Source organism: Anolis sagrei, chromosome 3 (assembly GCF_037176765.1).
Source record: "Anolis sagrei isolate rAnoSag1 chromosome 3, rAnoSag1.mat, whole genome shotgun sequence".
Classification (NCBI taxonomy): Eukaryota; Metazoa; Chordata; class Lepidosauria; order Squamata; family Dactyloidae; genus Anolis; species Anolis sagrei.
Window position 1 is genome coordinate 33293662 of NC_090023.1, and position 19435 is coordinate 33313096.

Below are 19435 nucleotides of genomic sequence, written 5' to 3' on the forward strand. Positions count from 1 at the left end.
ACCTGGAAGCTATCTTTAGTTCTGCCCACCTGCACCTTGGCTACGCTTCAGTTGAGCAATTGTTCCTAGTTGTCCCCTGTTCTGATTAGTTCTAAATTTTGCAAAAAAAAGCTCTTAGGAAGTGAAAACTCGTGTGCTGGCTTGCCTGCCTCTTCAGCCTTAAACTAGCTCTGGGTGGTTTGTGCACTTTCACAGAGTCAAACCTTGTTTACCTGCCTTTGTCTGTGGGCCTTTTCCCATTACTTTCCCAGCATGTGACAGCTATGGTTTTCATCAGCTGCAGACTGAGACAGCTTTGTGCATACCAAAGTCCTGTTTAGAATTTGAGTTCTTCTTATGCCGCCTGCAGTGTTCCCAAAGTGTCGGGGTGGTGTGAAAATCCCCCACCTAATCTGGACTGGATAGCATCAGTCTGTCTCAATATCTAGCAGCTTGAGTAAGAAAAACAAAAGCTTTTAAAAGTTACTTTGTTTTAGTAAAAGTCACAAGACCCTCAAGCCAATATGGTTACCAGTCATGCAATCTGAGAGATTTTGAGTTGTAGTCCAGAAGAGTAACTTTTCCAAACTGTGGTGTGAATTAATTTGGAAACTTTGGCTGCCACTTGTTAAGAGTGAATTCTCTAGAGCAGTGGTTCCCAGTCTTTGGACTTGCAGGTGTTTTGGACTTCAACTTCCAGAAATTCTAGCCAATTTACCAGCTGTTAGGAATGGTGGGAACTGAAGTCCAAAACACCCGGAGGCTCAATGATTGGGAACCACTGCTCTAGACCAGTGGTTCTCAAGCTGTGGGTCCTTGGGTGTTTTGGCCTACAACTTCCACAAATCCCAGCCAGTTTGCCAGCTGTTACAATTTTTGGGAGTTGATGGCCAAAACATCTGGGGACCCACAGGTTGAGAACCACTGCTCTAGACTGTCTGCAGCTCTAGAACACTCCAAAAGTTCTGACATTAGTGTTCTGGAGGGCTTCCCAGAATGCTAATAGACTTACGAAAAATCTCCAAAGAAAGAAAAGAAAGAAGAAAATGACACCACTCTATGGTGCCTGTGAAATGGGTGGCTGGAAGATTTGCATTAAATCATGGGATGATGGTGATAAATAAATTTCATTTGTTACCTGCCTCTCCTAACTGCTTGAGGCATAGTGTAACACAGTCAAAACATATCAGCATAAAATACATACAACAAAATACATATATCAAAACACAGGGTACAAAGATTGACAGTAGAGTAGAGTGCAAATCTGAAAAACCTCATGATTCAAACTTTACTGGATAGGCCTGCTGGAGGAGATAGATCTTCAGTTGTGTTTTAAATTCCACCAACTCATTTGGCTGTCACAGCTCTTCCGGCAGGTCATTCCACAGTCTTGGGGCAGCCGATGAAAAGATCCTCTGGGTAACAATTGTCAGTCTGGTTTTGATTGGTTGGAGTGAGCAACCTGCAAAAGACCACAGTGTCCTAAGGGGCTGATTGTGCGGAAGAAGGAGATCTTGTAGGTAACGTGGATTAACCTCAGTCTCATTGTAGAATTAAAGAGAACAACCGAGAGCCTCATTATTCCAGTCCCCAAAGTAATGTTTGGCCATTGTTACCCTAGTAAAGAATAAAAGGTATCATTTTGTAATGTAAAGCCATAACTTGGAAATAACACATAGGTACATTGGGCTACATTGGAAACCCAAACTTGGAAATGATGTGCTACAGTGCAACATATTTTCCTCTAAACCAGTGGTTCCCTATCTTTTTTTGACCAGGCACTACATGGCTAGGGACCACTTTGACCAGAGACCACTCTCCAACATTAATATCAAAAGGGTTATGAATCAGTTTTTGGTTAGATTCGGTTTAATTATTTGGGGTGCTGATTCAGAAAATTGCATTGGATAGACAATTGATAAATTGTAATTGATCAATTGCATCAGCTCTAGTTTCTGATATAGAACATATGCCATGGCCAGCGATAGAGAACAAGTGGCAAGTGGCGCGAAAGGAGTGGAAATAAAATAGATAAAATAAAATAAATAAAGAGGAAGGAGGCTCGCAGACCAGATTTTCGTCTTCACGGCCCACTGGTGGTCTGCGGCCCACAGGTTAAGAACTGCTGCTCCAAACTCTGGAATTGCACAGGCCAATCTCCATCTCTCTGGTACAGTGTCTGATCTTTGGACAAATGGCACATATCTGTAGCAGTTTCCTCTTGGAGCTATTTTAAGATTTGTTGGTTTTCAGTTTGTCAATAAAGTCTTGATAAAATAAACAACTTGGCTCTTATACACTTTTGGATGTGGCTTGTAGCTCCTGTCTCTTTCTGTTTTATGCTAATGTCTTATTTTTCAACATTTTGTCTTCACTTTGATGCACCCTTTTAATGCTGTTGTAGGATGAGTTGTCCAGGTCTAGATTATTCCCTCTCCTATGACATTGATGGCCTTTGGCACTAGTATGGATTGGTTTCCTTCACTGATACCAGTAGTTTGTATATATGTAATCCTCTTAAAGGCTGTGAGTCCATCCATTACTTGGATACAGCATTGGTTTAAATTCGTTGAATGAGTTGTCGCTTAAATCAATGTTAATCTAAACCCCATTGACTCAATGGGTCTTTCTACTTTAGTTAGCTCTGCAGTAGCAACCACTGGCTCCATCTTTGACACTTCTGAGCACTGTTAAATTATCAAATGAAGGTTGCAGAAATAACAGATAAATATCTCGATTGTGCAAAGCAAGCAAGAAAAACTGAGCCAAGAGTGATTGGGAGTTAAATAATTAACAGGCATATAAGGTGAGAGGAACAGAGGTAATGAGTAAGGGAGAACAAGGTATATTTAGAATAGGTTTGGAAAGATATAGAGTCACAGAGGTGAGCTAAAACTGGAAACCTGCCCCAGAAAAACAGCAGCTTCAAAAGAAAAAGTTTTTGTAACAGTGCTGGAACATCAAGACATTGAGAAGGGTGGTCGAAGATCAAATAATAAATAAATAAATATTAGAAAATATACTTAAAGCATGAAAAGTACTGTCTTTTTCTGTGAATACTCCCCCTGTGTTTCCAAGAATATTTCCTATATTCTTACATGAGGTGACTTTAAGAGTGGCTTAGCAGAGTTATATTAAGAAACCAGTTATGTATCTTTGCAGAACAGCATGTTTGTAACTGTTTTGACAGTGACAGTCCTGCTAGATATTTTAAGACAAAACCAAACCCTTGTTGATTTAGCATATAGGCTCCAGTGGAAACTGTGTATATTGATTTGTTTACATACTGAACAAAAATAATTCAAGTTTTTCTTTAAAAAAAACTGGAGAGAATGCAAGCCATAAATATTTTCTTTACTTGAGTTTTCACATTGGGATAATGGACTCTAGCAACCAAAGGAACATGTATGTCATTGGCCACTCCCTCCTTGGGCCAAATGATAGTTCCTATAAGATGGTATTTATCTATTTCAGTGGTTCTCAACATGGGGTCCCCAGATGTTTTTGGCCTTCAACCACCAGAAATCCTAACTGGTAAACTGACTGGGATTTCTGGGAGTTGTAGGCCAAAAACATCTGGGGACCCTAGGTTGAGAACCACTGATCTATTTAGTTAGTTAGTTAGTTCATTTATATACCGCTTTTCTCACCCCTGGAAGGATTCAAAGTAGTTTCCAACGTATTCACCGCAAAATTTAATGCCTTATAAAACAGTATAATACCCATTAGCCATTACTTCACTTCACTTTATTTCTTAATTAGTCACTCTCCACCAAGGCGCTCCAAGCAACTTACTATCTAAAATAGCATTTACACAATATAAAAACATTCAACATTATTCCACTATTTTGTGTATCAGATCTGTTATTATATATCCCAATAATTATATTTTACCAGTTTTCTACTTTTCCAGAGCTTATTTCTTATTTATACATTTATTTAACGTATTTCTGTCCCGCCCTTCTCACCCCAAGGGAGACTCAGAGTGGCTTACATCTTGGCACAATTTGATGCCACATCAAAGCACAAAAATAAAAAATTATAAATACATTAAACAGTAAATCATTAAACACAAACAATAAAATATAAATATAATTAAAACAAAATTTAAAACAGCAATTAAAACAATCACATAATCTATAATCACAGTCCATGAGCCATTCCAGTTGCAGCTACATTAGTTCCCAGCTGTCTATTGCATTGTAGTTAGTCTCCAAATGCCTGGTTCCAAAGCCAGGATTTTACTTGTTTTCTGACTGCCAGGAGGGAGGAGGCTGATTTCATATCACTAGAAAGGGATTTCCACAGTCTAGGGGCCACCATTGAGAAGGCCCTGTCTCTCGTTTCCACCAGCCGCACCTGTGAAAAAGGTGGAATTGAGAGCAGGGTCTCCCCAAAAAATCTTAACGTTCATCCTGGTTCATAGGGGGAGATGCTTTCGGCCAGGTAAGCTGGACCGGAACTGTTCAGGGCTTTTTAGGCTAAAGCCAGAACTTTGAATTGTGCTCAGATGCAAATTTCTTCTCTGGATTTCATTCTCAACATCAGTAAACCCTGTCTTGATGGGAAAACAGATAAAACATGGATATTACTGCCATTGGTCTAAATCCAGTTGTAGATATCAAGTATGGTATACACAGTAAATCAATGAGAATTTGGTACCTCAGTTAAACATCACATTCAGTTGATTCAATGAGTCTGCCTAGTTGAGAATACCTATTGTATTTAGGATATCAAATATTCCTTCGAAGAATATGAAAAATATGGTATATTACATTCTGTAATAACATTTTGAAATCTGAATAATATGAACAATAATGTTTGACAGTGTAATGAAAAACAGTGTAATCTAATCCTAAAATGTAAAAATTGCATTGAACATTTTATGTAGTGAATTGTTAAACAACTATTCTAATTTGTTGAATGTTACTTAACAGTGATTTTTTTTGTTCCATGTATGTGTGTGTATGCCAAAAATATCACACTACAGTAATTGTGGTATATATAGAGTTGTTAAAGGTAACCATCTTTTAAGTAGATTTTCCTACTGTATAAGCATACTGTGTTTTTTTTTTTAAAAAATGCTATATGTTTTCTTTTGGGCCACACTGCTAAAGAACAAGAGCATCTTCCAGTTTTTAGTAATAACAATATATTTTAAATTGTGTTGTAGGAAAAGCCGCTGAGCAAATCTCTTCAACGTGGAGAAGATCCCCAGTTTGATCAAGTAAGTAATATTTAAAAAGAAAGGATAAATTATATCCAAGACTTATATTTGTGCAGTGTTATGGTTTTCATTCTGTATTTGTGGGCTATCAACTAATCTCTTTAATTTTGTTGGTATTATCACTTTTTTTTTTGGACAGGCTCTTGAAAATGGTACTGGTACCACAACTCCACTTACTATCCTAAGATTTAATATCATGTTGCCCATGACAGTTAAAGTGCAGTCGTAACATGATAAATGTGTGAAAGGACCCATAGAGATTGTATATATCAATATTGGACAGCATATGGCAATATCCTATAGGACCCTGGAATTTGTAGTTAGATCATATATTACAGTTTTTTGGACAATAATTCCAGACACCACTTATTAAATTGCAAATTCCGGGATTCCATAACATATTGCCATGGCAGTTAAAGTGGAATTATAACACCATAATTGTGCAGCATGAATAACCATAAAAAGATTTGAAAACTTTTCTTAACTCAGTATGCATATTTACCAGAACAATTCTGTAATTGATGGACAGGAGTTTTGTCCTTCTAGGGAGAGTCAGGGAGAATGTTGTCTCCTTCTAGAGCAGTAGTTCTCAACCTCTGAGTCCCCAGGTGTTTTGGCCTACAACTCTCAGGAATCCCAATCAGTTTACCAGCTCTTAGGATTTTTGGGAGTTGAAGGCCAGAACATATGGGGACCCACAGGGTGAGAACCACTGTTCTAGAGAAAATCCATTGGAAGCTTCACATATCTAGACCCTATTCTTGCAAGTTGTGCACATAACCTTGGTGAAAGTGTTACCTAGACATCCTAAGTGTATTGTAATCCAAAGGATCGTACAAACCAGTCACTTTTGGTTTGAATATATAGGTCTATCATTTGCTCGAAGCCTTTCTCAAAATGGAATAAAATACTGCTTTGATTTCAGCCTTTATAATCTATTCTAACAGAAGTGTCATTCCAGTATAACAGGATGGCAGGACTGAGAATCACTATGCATCTCTGAAAAATCACAAAACTGCTTTAAACTTCAGAGGGGATTGTTTCCGATGCATAGATAGCAGTACAGTGCATGAGCTGAAATGACATTTATTAAATTCCCTTGACTCTTCTTTCCCCACTGTTTTCCATTTTGTGGTTGGATTTATTTTTAGCTCGCTTGCAAAGGTCCAGTGGCATTTAGCTATCTAGCTATCATTGAAGCAATGCATTCACACAGGTTTCAATGCAAAATATTGTCAACAGATCCAGAAAAAAACCCTAAGATATATTTGACAGCATAGAAAACTTTATTAAATGATGATGATGGTAGTGATTATGATAATTATTTATTTATTTATTTATTTATCTATCTATCGTGTCAGGAGCAACCAGACAGTTGTATTACATTTTTAACAAAACAAACAAACAGACAAAACACAAAGTTTGCAAGCTTGGTAGTTGATTAAATGTCCTTTGACCAGTATCTGGCCACTTGGAGTGCCTCTGGTCTTGCTGCAAGGAGGTCCTCCATTGTGCATGTAGCAGGGCTCAGGTTGCATTGCAGCAGTTGGTCAGTGTTTTTGCTCTTCTCCACACTCGCATGTCATGATAATAATGATCAGCTATGATTGATAATGATAATATGCTTGACAGAGCTCAAGTTGTGTAGGCAGGCCATGAACTTGTCAAGGAAAAGGTATCTAACAACACATTGGTGAGTGTTAGAATTTTAATTTGTTCACATAAGAACCAAATTTAATTTTAAGATAGAAGGTAGCTTGCTCAGAGTTGTATGGGAAACATCTCCAAATCCCTGGCTCTGTTTCTGAATAGTTATTTATTTATTTATTTATTTACAATATTTCTATCCTGTCTTTCTCAGCCGGAAGGCAACTCAAGTCGGCTTACAAATTGGCAGCAATTTGATGCCATAGCAGTCATAAAATACAATTAAAACATTGAAAACAACAATAATAAAAATCCATGCAAAAACCATTAAAAACATATAATCACTAATGTCTTCCTGTTCCATGTATCTCATTTTCCAGTGGCATCATCTAAGACGTTCCATGTTTCATTCTTTCATAATTCCAAAAGCTTGTTCAAAGAACCGGGTTTTTACTTTTTTCCGGAAAGTCAGGAGGGAAGGGGCCAATCTAATATCCCTAGGGAGGGAGTTCCATAGCCAAGGGGTCACCACCAAGAAGGCCCTGTCCCTCATTCCCACCAGAAGCATCTGCAAAGAAGGCGGGATCGAGAGCAGGGCCTCCCCAGACGATCTTAAATTCCTGGAAGGTTCATAAGGAGAGATATGTTCGGACAGGTTTTTCATCCATTTTTATGCATTTTTGATTTGTCCAGAGACTATGCAGTGGGTACACCTGAGCAATTAGTCTTTCAGATATATTCTTGCAGGAGCCCACAGGTTTCAGATATCCCTTTCCAGTGCATCTTTCCTATTATATCAAAGCTGTGGCAGTTTCACGACCACTACTTCTATACCAAGCCTATATTGTGTAGCTGCCTCCTTTGAGACAGAGGCACAGACTGATATATGTGGTTTGTTTTTGTTAATCAAGGGCTAGCATAATTATTCCTTTTTGCATTTCTTATTTCCTTTCACTTTAAAAGGTCATCTACTGCAGTACTACTCAAAATAGGGGTCTGTGGGCCCTTGCCAGTACCCAAGCCATTGTCTGTAGCCCCTTGTGAGTTCCCTGGATCGGAATAAAAATGTAGCCAAATAACACCAATGTGGTATTAGAGCAGTCGTTCTCAATCTGTGGGTCCCCGGGTGTTTTGGCCTACAACTCCCAGAAATCCCAGCCAATTTACCAGCTGTTAGGATTTCTGGTAGTTGAAGGCCAAAACATCTGTAGACCCACAAGTTGAGAACCACTGTATTAGAGTGTCATAAATTGGGGGAGCTGATCTTCCACATCAGATAATTTGAAACACATTGGTCTGCTACACTTTGTCCCATAACATACAAATAGGCTTAGATCCTAGGAAGTCTGAGTAGAACTAAGTGTCAAGAAAATTACTCATTGTCCTTCTCTTAAGCTCCTCCAAAGGCTCTCCAGAGAGCCCAGAGAATGTCCTGAATCTGGTAGGCTCAGCTGTGGCATGTTGGAAAGCAAGATCACCAAAATTCAAGAGAGCTCACTCAAAATTCAAGAGCATTTGGAAGTAAAATTTAAATTAAAAAATGGTCTTAGGTTTATTTGTTAGAATAATTTTCTAGTAGCCCAGTTCAAACTTTCTGTGATAGCTCGCATCTTTATGGTGGAAGTACCATCTGATGAGCCCACTCTGTTTTACAAACTGCTGCATAAATGTTTAACTTCTTCCATCTGTCCTATGACATCATATTTATTTGCATTATTTATGCTCCAGTGTGAATCTTTCCATGCTGTTATAATATGGGAGAGTCTACTATCAGAAGAAACTGACATTATTGTAAAAATTATCAGTAGGCAATGTGTGATGTAGTGGTGGAGTTTTGGACTATGGCTTTGGAGACTGGGATTCGATTTCCCATTCAAATATGGAAATCTATTGGGTGATGAGGCATATTCTCAATTCCAGAAAACCCCATGATAAGTTTGCCTTAGGATAGTCATAAGTCATAAGCAACTTGAAGGTACCCAACAACAACAAATACTGTTGTTCTGTAAGATCTATACTGGATGCCAGGGGGACACTTCGTTCACAGGAGCAAACAATTTACATAAAGTTCATTTTGGTGGCCATACCAAATAAATAAATAAATAAATAAATAATACAATTTATTTATATTACGCTTTATCTCCTTTGAGGGACTTAGGATTACAATATACAGGCAAACATTCAATGCCTTTTACACAGTGAACAACAACGACATACAATACACAGATGAAGGTAAATACCTTCCCCTTTCATCTCTGGTGTCTGGAGGCGATGTTCAACTCCAGCCATGGGGAGGTGGTGTCAATTTTTCCAAGCCAAAGAGCCTGTTGTCCGTAGCCATCTCAGATTGTGTTTTGCTGGCATGTCTGCATGGGGCACCCTTTTACCTTCCCGCGGAGGCAGTTGATCTACTCACATTGAATGCTTTCAAACTGCTAGGTTGGAAGAAGCTAGGCTAACAGCAGGAGCTCACCCCAATTCGCAGTTTTGAACTGCCAACCCTCCAATCAGCAGATTTCCTGCAGTGGTTTAACCGCTGTGCTACTGCGGCACCTGGTCTAATGTGTACACATAGATCACATGGGATTAATTACGCTCTTAAATGTCAAGGGTTGTCCAATGGGAAAGGTGAGATGTGTATGAGGAGGGATTATTAACACAGCAATAACTGGACAGGGCTTTATGTACATGAGTGCGCTATGAGCACACCAGGTTATTCTTCTCATAAAGAACTTTTAAAATAGGGTGCTATTGTATTTTTAACTTAGTACATCTCAGCTGCTTAAAAAAATCTGTGTTTCATATTATTTTAATGTTATCGAAAGTTTTATTCTGTTCCAATGTCCATCTTTTGTATGTTTTAATTAGAATGTATATGTTTGTTTTTTAAGCTGCATTATGTATATGTTTTGGAATGGGGTGGGGGATATGAATAAATAGAACAACAATAATACACCAATGTAAAATCTGAGATCCAAAATGAGAACAACATTCTCACACAAAAAGGGATATGGTCGAAGTTTTGCAGGGAAAAATGTGTAAATATTTTGGAAAAGTTTCTTCTGTGGACTATAGCGCTCAGAATCCCTTAGCCAGGTATCGGATTCTAAGAATATAGTGTGAAAAGAAATTTTTCTAAGTTTTGTTTAAATACCTGAAACCTTTTCCCTCACATATTAGAAGTAGGTTGATCTGGGATCAATATGTCTAAGGCACTGGAAGGCATAGAAGTGAGGTGGAAGCCATTCCTGCTTGGCAACCCATTTTATGTGGACACTAGTTCCCAAATCCGTACCCTCATGGTGCAAGTGTGTGATAAACAATGGTGCAAATATGTAAACAACACTGGATGCTCTTGCCATGTCTAATTCTACCCTTTTGATATGCAGATGGTCCTTTGTGACTTAAATTCTGTTTTGACTGTTTAATACTTTTTAGTACTGAGGTTATTAAAAATAGAAGCTTCAGGCATGGTTTAGTAATTGTTTGTTTCTTACAAGTCCTGCCAAAATTGCTATAAATAATGCATTTGTATAGATTGCTTTAAATGCCCTATGAGCAGAGTGTTTGAACAGCCCAGTGCTTGTATGGACCTGGTATCTTCAGGCTGTATGCTATGAAGTTCATTTTGGATGGAAGAACATGCTCATTTTTGAGCAACAAGGACACATTTGTACATCAGCACACTCCCCTCCAGCAGCAGCACAGAGCTAGAATTCATCTCACCATTGGCTTTGATTCCAATAAATGGAGGAGTTGAGTAACCAGCTTGCTGACTAGACTTTCCTCCCTTCCTGTCTTCCGAGAGCCAGTCTCTACAAATTCCACCCTTCCTTCCTGCTATATAAGACCAATGACAGAAAGATTTAAAAAGCTAAAGACACCCTGTGTAAATATAACAGAGGACACAGCCCATGTGTATTTAGTTTACATTACTTTTGGCACACTGCTCCGTAATTTGGGGATCAGTAGGTGGAGTGGCATGTGCTGGCCTCTTCCCACTGAGTTACACATGCCTAGCTTAGTAAACTCATCTTGAAAAGCGTACAGCTCCTCTGATGAAGACTACAATGTCCAGAGTGAGGGCTGAACAAATCCATAACAATATATTTTTAGTAGAATACCGGTGACAGTTCCTTGCTAGTGAAAAGGTGCAGTTATTGTATGCTTTCATGTAATTTCTGGTTAAGAGAATTCACCCAAGGGTGAACTCTCATTTTATTTTATTTTAAAGGTGGACTTTTATTAGCAGAAATTGTTTTTTTTAATTGTGTCAGAAGCAACTTGAGAAACTGCAAGTCACTTTTGGTGTGAGAGAATTGGCAGTCTGCAGAGACATTGCCCAGAAGACGTTTTGATGTGTTACTGTCCTTTGGAAGGCCTCTCTCATGTCTCTGTATGGGAAGCTGGGGCTGACAGGCAGGTGCTCACCCCATTTTACAGATTGGAACCGCTGACCTTCAGGTCAGCAGTTCAGCAGGCACAAGGGTTTAACTCATTGTGCTACCATGGCTTCCTTGTTCAGAAGGTATGTGTGTTGGAATAGGATACTGGAAGACCAGGGTTTGAATCACTGTTTGACCATAGAAACACCCACTTGGGCAAGTCACACTCCCTGAGGTTGCAGCAGTGGGATTTGCCCAAGTAGTGGTTTCCATGGCCAAGTGGGGATTCAAGCCCTAGTCTCCCAGTGTCCTACACTAACAACCATACCACTATACCATGCTTTCTGAAAGAGTACTGGTGAATAATGTCGAGATCCAGGGAAGTCATGCTACGCTATTTCTGACTTGGTCAGACCACACCTGGAATACTGTGACCAGTTCTGGGCACCGCTATTTAAGGGAGATGTTGACAAGCTGGAATGTGTCCAGAAAAGGATGACTAAAATCATCAAGGGTCTGGAGAAAAAGCCCTATGAGGAGCAGCTTAAAGAGCTGGGCACGTTTCGACTGCAGAAGATAAGGCTAAGAGGAGACATGTGAGGGGAAGTCACGGACGAGGGAGCAAGCTTGTTTTCTGCTGCCTTGAAGGCTAGAACGCAGAACAGTGGCTTCGAACTACAAGAAAGAAGATTCCACCTGAACATAAGGAAGAACTTCCTAACTGTGAGAGCTGTTCAGCAGTGGAACTCTCATGGAGTGTGATGGAGGCTCCTACTTTGGAGGCTTTTAAGCAGAGACTGGATGGCCATCTGTCAGGGGTACTTTGAATGTAATTTCCTGCTTCTTGGCCCCTGCCGAGAATGGACTGGATGACCCATGAGGTCTCTTCCAACTCTATGATTCTGTGGATTGCTCTTGTAAAAATGGCTTTGCCATGTCTTAGTTGTCCTGAAACACAACATGTACTTAGAAAAAGATGTTACTGTTAGAACAGAATAAAGAGATAATCATAGAGAGCCCCTTGGGCACACCTAGACTGTTCTCAAGAAAGGATTGTGAAAATGTCGAAAGATTCTGTTCACTAGTCTGTTAGTATAGATAAAACTTAACTTTTCCTGGTCGTCTGTGGAATTACCATTTTGTCTCCATATCCTACAATAGTTAAATACATACTCTTCCCCTATTTATTTGTTCTCGTTTTCCTCCCATCACAATTTTGTCTCTTCTGTATTGCTTCCTAAAACAATCTTATTATATAAATAATATGATTTATGTTACATAAAATATTACGTAAATGTATTTTCTACCCTTCAGTACAAATTTCCAAGACCTTTACGTTATAGATTCTATTGTTTAAGTATCTCGTTTTTATATATATAAAGAATCATATATAAATAATACTGGTGCTGTTTCAATAAAGGTGACGATGATAGTATTGATGATATGCTTCTGCTAAATTATATGTGGATGGAAAAAGGCAGAACATGGGCTGGAAGCATTGCAGATGAATTATGCTCTGAAGATTACAGAATTATATATTATTTTGTAGGTTACCTTCAAAGCTTCCCTCAGAATAGTGGCATATGTAAAGTATGCATTTATGTGCCTTCCAGTTGTCTGTTTACTTATGATGACCTATGAATTTATTGGGGTTCCTTGGCACAATAAAACTGAGCGATAGGTAAAAGGTTAAACTAACAGACAGTAAATTCTTTAGTAGACAGAGCCCAAATACATTTTGATTTTGTTGTTCCTTTTGCTGCAGGTAATAAGCTCAATGAGCTCACTTTCAGAGTATTGTCTACCTTCCATTCTGCGCACTTTGTTTGACTGGTATAAAAGGCAAAACGGGATCGAAGATGAATCTCATGAATACAGACCAAGAACAAGTACTAAATCCAAAAGGTATGCTACTGAGCATATGCTAATTATTATTATTATTATTATTATTATTATTATTATTATTTTACTGACACAAAAGCACAATATGTCACAGCAAGCGAGATCTATATGCTGGAATTCGTATCACAAAATCACAAGTCGAACACTTCCCAAGCGTCTAGGACTGTGTGATGTATTTTCAAATGAATTATTATTATTATTATTATTATTATTAATTCATTTTATGCCACTTTTCTCCAATTGGGTGGGACTCAGAGTAGCATACAGTGGTAAAAAACTACAAAGTTTTGGGTCTGTAAAAGTGCTGATGACACAGAGCTTAGAATACAGTAGTTAGTTTTTAAAACGGCAACTCCAGGTATTCCCTAGCCATTGGGTCATTGAAAAATAACATGTGACATTGTTGATGTTATTCATTTTGATATTATTGACTGAGTTATAACATTAACCATTTAATTTGTCCAACCGATTCTGTGTTTGGGGGGGGGGGGGCTAATGCATGATAAAGAGCAGAAATTGTGGGATTTTTAAAAATAATCTTTTTTGTGTGTTTCAGTGATGAACAGCAACGTGACTATTTAATGGAAAGAAGAGATCTTGCTATTGATTTTATTTTTTCTTTAGTACTCATAGAAGTGTTGAAACAGGTATGTCATTTACAAATATTTAATTACATGGTAACACTTGAATTCCTATGCACATTCACTTTCAGAAACAAGATCGACTTTCATAAAGATATCTTTTATGGAATTCATAGCTTTTAAGGAAGGAATTCAAAGAAATCATTTTTCATGTTGCCTCCCTGAAGTCCACAGCATATAGTGGGGAAAGGTGATCCAGAGTTTCAGATTTTCTAACTATGTAAATTTTGTAATGTCTGCTACCATAGGAATCTTCAGGCTGTTTTTTATACACCATTTTTCCTTTTTAGTGAGGGTCCTGTGACACGAAACCCCAGCAAATATAGAGTACTCACTTTAACAATGTAATTTCTGTTTCAGCAAAATACTCCATTGTTAATGTGTTGTTGAAGGCTTTCATGGCTGAATTACTGGGTTGCTTTGAGTTTTCTGGGCTATATGGCCATGTTCCAAAAGCATTATCTCCTGACTATTTCAACCTGAGAAATCAGCCATAGCAGAGTATCTGATGAACCAACTTGGATGCAGCATATTATTTGAGAACACAGAAATACTGAACTACTCTAACAACTACCATGTCAGACTACACAGAGAAGCCATTGAAATCCACAGTCATGTGGACTATTTCAACAGAAAGGAAGAAACCATGAAAATGAACAAAGTCTGGCTACCAGTATTAAAAAAAGTCTAGAATCAGGACAGTAAATAAAGAGCAACACTAAAAAACAGGGGGATTCAAGACAAGAATAAATCAGGACCAGCTAACACCTCCCAACAAAGGATTCCCCCAGGCAGCAACCAGCCAGTCTTTGAAGCTGCAAGGCCATTCAGTGCTAATCAAGGTGGCCAATTGAAACATGCACACCTGCCTGAAACAGACAAGAGTTCTTTCTCTCATCCTGGACATTCCACAGAAATATAGACCTCACTTGCCTAGTTTCCAGGGTCTGCTTCAACCTCTGAGGATGCCTGCCATAGATATGGGCAAAACATCAGGAGAGAATGCCTCTGGAACATAACCATACAGCCTAGAAAACTCACAGCAACCCACTCCATTGTTATCTTCACTTGTGGTGGCGGCAATATAGGTAGGTGGCACTGTTAGGAAAAGAAAATAGGCATAAAGCTTGTGGGCCAACAAAATTTAACATTTTGTTGCATTTGGGGGCTTTTACATCCTCTTGCCTTTTAAAAGCCTGGACATGGCTTTTTTACCCTATAGTCAAAGTGGATCTGGACTTTTATGAATGTAATACACCTAACTTTCACTAGCTAATCTTTAAAATAGAATATGGGGTTAATATTTCAAGGTGTCAGTCTGTAAATATCGCTTTAGATATTGCTATCATTAAGTAGGTAGATGGATGTATGAAGGAAGTCTCGGGAAGAAATGAAAGTGACCTACTGTCCAGGGTGTCCTTTGGCCTCATTTCCATTACCTGAGTGAGTGTTATTCTTTCATGTTTCAGTGCACAGGTGACTTTTGTGGCGCAACACAGTTTCCCTATTTCTTCTCTTCCAGATCAGGCACAAGTCTCCTCTGTGCCTAGCGAAGAAAAATATTTAGTCACTTGGAAAAATACCTTTCTGCACTTCCTGTTTCAGTAACTTGAACAAAATGTCATACATTGCAAATGGTACAATTCTAAGCACACATTCTAGGCCAAACGCAAAACTAACAAAACTTATTTCCACAGATCTATAATTTTTGATTATATGATTACCATATATACTTGAGTATAAGCCTACCCAAATATAAGACCTAATATTATCACAAAAATGCGGGAATATGTATTGAAACAAGTATAAGCCGAGGGTAGGAAATGCAGCAGCCACTGGTAAATTTCAGAATAAAAATAGATAACAATAAAATTACATTAATTGAGGCATCAGTAGGTTAAATGTTTTTGAATATTTACATAAAACTGTAATTTAAGATAAGATTGTCCAACTCTGATTAAACCATAATTCTAACCTTTTTCAATGTAAATGTACTTATGTATCCTTCCAATAATGATAGAGTAAAATAATAAATGTAATAAAAAATAATAATATTAGAGTAAAATAATGGAAATGTAATAATAACGGTAATAATAGAATAACATAATAAATGTAATAATGATAAAAGAGTAAAATAATAAAAGTAATAAAATAATAATAGAGTAAAATAATAAATGTAATAATATTAATAAATAGAGTAAAATAATAAATGTAGTAACAACAACAACAACAACAAATAATAATAATAATAATAATAATAATAATAAAACTTTATTTATACCCCGCTACCATCTCCCCAAGGGACTCAGTGCTGCTTACATGAGGCCGAGCCCAAAGTACATCAACAGTAAAAGCAATAAGAAAACAATCAACACAACAGTTAAAATAAATCTCATAAACAAATAGACAGTAACAATAACAACAAGCATTTAAAACTTGAATATAAGCCAAGGGGGGCTTTTTCAGCCTAAAAAGGGTTGAAAAACTCCACTTATACTCGATATATATATGGTAATTATACATTATATACGGTAATTATACATTCCCAAAACTTGGAAGTTGCAGTTCAACAAACTAACCTTACTTTGTTGGACTGCAACTCCCCAAACCACCAGCCAACAAAGGAGATTCAACAAAGTAACTTTCTCAAACTTTGTTATTTCACATATTAATTGCAGGTACTTGATAGAAGATAGTCCTAAAATATGTCTAACCACTTGCGTGACAGAGAGCGTTTTCACACTAGACAATTATAGCATGGTAATTCCACTAAGATTATATCCTATATAATCCTTGGGATTGTAGTTTGTTGCTATACTAGAAGTCTCTAGTTTAGAATTCTGAATGTTCCTCCTGAAATTGCCAACCTCAGAACTTCTTGATAGAACTCCTCAGAAAGCCATGATAGTTAAAGTTGAATCATAGCACTATAATGGTGTAGTGTGAATGGATCTGAAGTAGTTCTTCAAGCATTTTATCATTCTTTTTGCAACCAAAAAGAGATCCAGTGGTCATCAACAAAACCTTGTATCCTTGCTAAAAGTAACATATAGTTATTATTCACGATACACAGGTAAGAATTTTGATACCTTGTTGGTGTGTTTTTCAGATTCAGCTGCATCCTGTAATAGACGGTTTGGTCCATGATGTTATTAATTTGGCTTTCAAGCACTTTAAATACAAAGAAGGGTAAGACACTTGTATGAGGTTTTAAAGATTTATACTATACTGAAATGAATTATATTAGCTTAACATTTAGAGCATGGAAGCTGTGAGATAAGCTATGGCTAGGATTATCACAACTTTGAAATAGGAATGTATTGGAATCTTCCAGAGTTCTTTGTTTCTGTAATTTCTGGGAGCAAAAACCTCTTCTCGAGTACATCTATGCTAGTGGCTGCTGGTGGATCTGCCACTGAAGGGACCGTAAACCCATTGATGATTTTATTGTAGCTGTTTTGCATCTGATCCAAATTGAACAGGAGTCCTGCTGGTGCTAATCCAGTGTTCAGTTTTTGGAAGAGCTCTTGCTCGACTTGGAGCAGTAAAATCCACAGTCCTCTCCGCAATGGATACAGCAGCCACCTTAATCCATGCAACAAACTATAATTCAGTTTTATATTAATTTAATTGCCATGGCTCCTCTCTCCCCCCCCCCCCCCAAGTAAAACCTGAGAGTTGTAGTTTGATGAGGATTCTGACTATTTTGTGCCACGGGTCCATCAAAAACTTGACAGAAATATTTTTCTTGGAAGCCATATAGAAATAAAGGATTATTATGGAGGATCCATTTACAGTGTTTCCTCGGTACTTAGCGATTCGCTTTTAGCAGACTTGCTGTTTCACAGGTTTTTGAAAATATTAATAAAAATATTAAATATTAACCATTTGCATCCAGTGGAGGCCAGGGACCCCGGAAGTGCAGCGACCTGAGGCACGGCGGGGAAGGTCTGCCTCCCTGGCCTCCACAGACCCCGGAAGTGCGGCGGCCTGAGGCACAGCTGGGAAGGCCTGTCTCCCTGGCCTGCCACTGACTGCATCGCTCCGGAGGCCAGGGAGGCAGGCAGGTGCCCTTGGGATGTGTCAGGAGACAAGTAAGGAAGTACGAGTAAGAAAATAATATATTAAATATTAAAATAATATATAAATATTAAAATTAGTATGGCGTCCCTACTTCACAGATTTTCACATTGCGGGTGGTCCTGGAACAGAACCCCCGCAATAAGTAAGGGAACACTGAAGTCTCTAGGGCATGTGTTTCTGTACCATCCCACCTCTATTTTGGCCTCCCCTTGCAAAACAGGATATACTAAGTATGTATACACTTTTGAGTGGTAAGAGTACCTAAGGATCCTAATTTGAGTCTAAACCATAGTGTATTTTTTGTGGCTAGTGGAAAGTTCTGTATCTTCTCAACTGTCCTGATTTATCTCTCGGCAGGTACCTTGGTCCTAACACTGGAAATATGCACATTGTTGCAGACCTGTATGCCGAAGTAATAGGGGTATTAGCTCAAGCAAAGTAAGTATATTTTTGAATTGTCAAAGGCTTTCATGGCCGGAATCATTGGGTTGGTGTAAGTTTTTCAGGCTGTATGGCCATGTTCCAGAAGCATTCTCTCCTGATGTTTCGCCTGCATCTATGACAGACATCCTCAGAGGTTGTGAGAGGATGCCTACCATAGATGCAGGTGAAACATCAAGAGAGAATGCTTCTGGAACATGGCTATACAGCCCAAAAAACTTACAACAACCCACTAAGTATATTTTTAATAAGTGGAGTAATTGAAGTCTGAAATGTTTCACAATTTTTCATTCCGAGAGCCTGGCTCTTGATTAGGATGGGTGTGTGTTTTTCTTGCTGCATAAGAAATTGAAGGAATCAATCCTTCCACTCATGAGCTCTGTGTTTATCAAACTGTGTCTTGGCACAGAGAACTGTGGAATCATAGAAAGCAACTTCTATGGCCAGTCAAGGAATTCTAAGTAAATTAAGTGTGAGCATTATGGATGCTTCATTTTATTTTTTTTCCATTGGCGTCAACTCTGGAAAGCCTAAAGCATCAGGGTTGGAGAATTTGGGACTAATTTGTGAGGGGCCATATTCCAATAGTGGATGGGGTCTGAGACAAAGAAGGAAAGATTCCCCCTTTTCTTAGTTTCTTTTTGTGAGCAACTCCTGCTTTAACACTCTCACTTTTCACACAATATACCCATTGTCAGATCCCTCTTGTCTGAACTATAGCATTCAGGTGGTGCTCTTTCCAGTGATTTAACCATTTAACTATCACCATACCCCAATTTCATCTTCTTTCACTTTTTTTCTTTCTTATGAATGAATTAAACACAGCGTTTTAGTTTGTGTACCACTGGCTTAAAGAAATAAAGACATTTTGCAGTTGGGGTAATTCAACAAAGATGGATTCAATCCATTATGAAGCTGTGCAGGCCTTGAGATCTTCTGGGGAGACCCTTCTCTCAGTTCCACCACCGTCACAGGTGCAGTTGGTGGGGATGAGAGAGAGGGCCTTTTTGATGGTGGCTCTCTGGCTCTGAAATGCCTTCCCTAGAGAGAGTAGATTAGCTCCAAATCTCCAAACCTTCAGTTTGAACCTAAGAACATAGCTATTTCCACAGACCTTTGACCTGGAATTA

The 19435-nt window shown here is 38.3% G+C and overlaps 1 protein-coding gene across 6 annotated transcripts in view; it reads left to right on the forward strand.

Moving 5' to 3' along the window:
* The window catches only part of FRY (FRY microtubule binding protein), a 279389-nt gene that overhangs the window by 134621 nt on the left and 125333 nt on the right, over window positions 1-19435 (forward strand). For all 6 annotated transcript variants that reach the window (XM_060770859.2, XM_060770853.2, XM_060770854.2 and 3 more), the window contains 5 exons: window positions 5153-5206; window positions 13004-13143; window positions 13697-13787; window positions 16891-16970; window positions 18222-18302. In XM_060770859.2, coding sequence (XP_060626842.2) covers window positions 5153-5206; window positions 13004-13143; window positions 13697-13787; window positions 16891-16970; window positions 18222-18302 — 446 coding nt within the window. The remainder of the gene's footprint in view (window positions 1-5152; window positions 5207-13003; window positions 13144-13696; window positions 13788-16890; window positions 16971-18221; window positions 18303-19435) is intronic.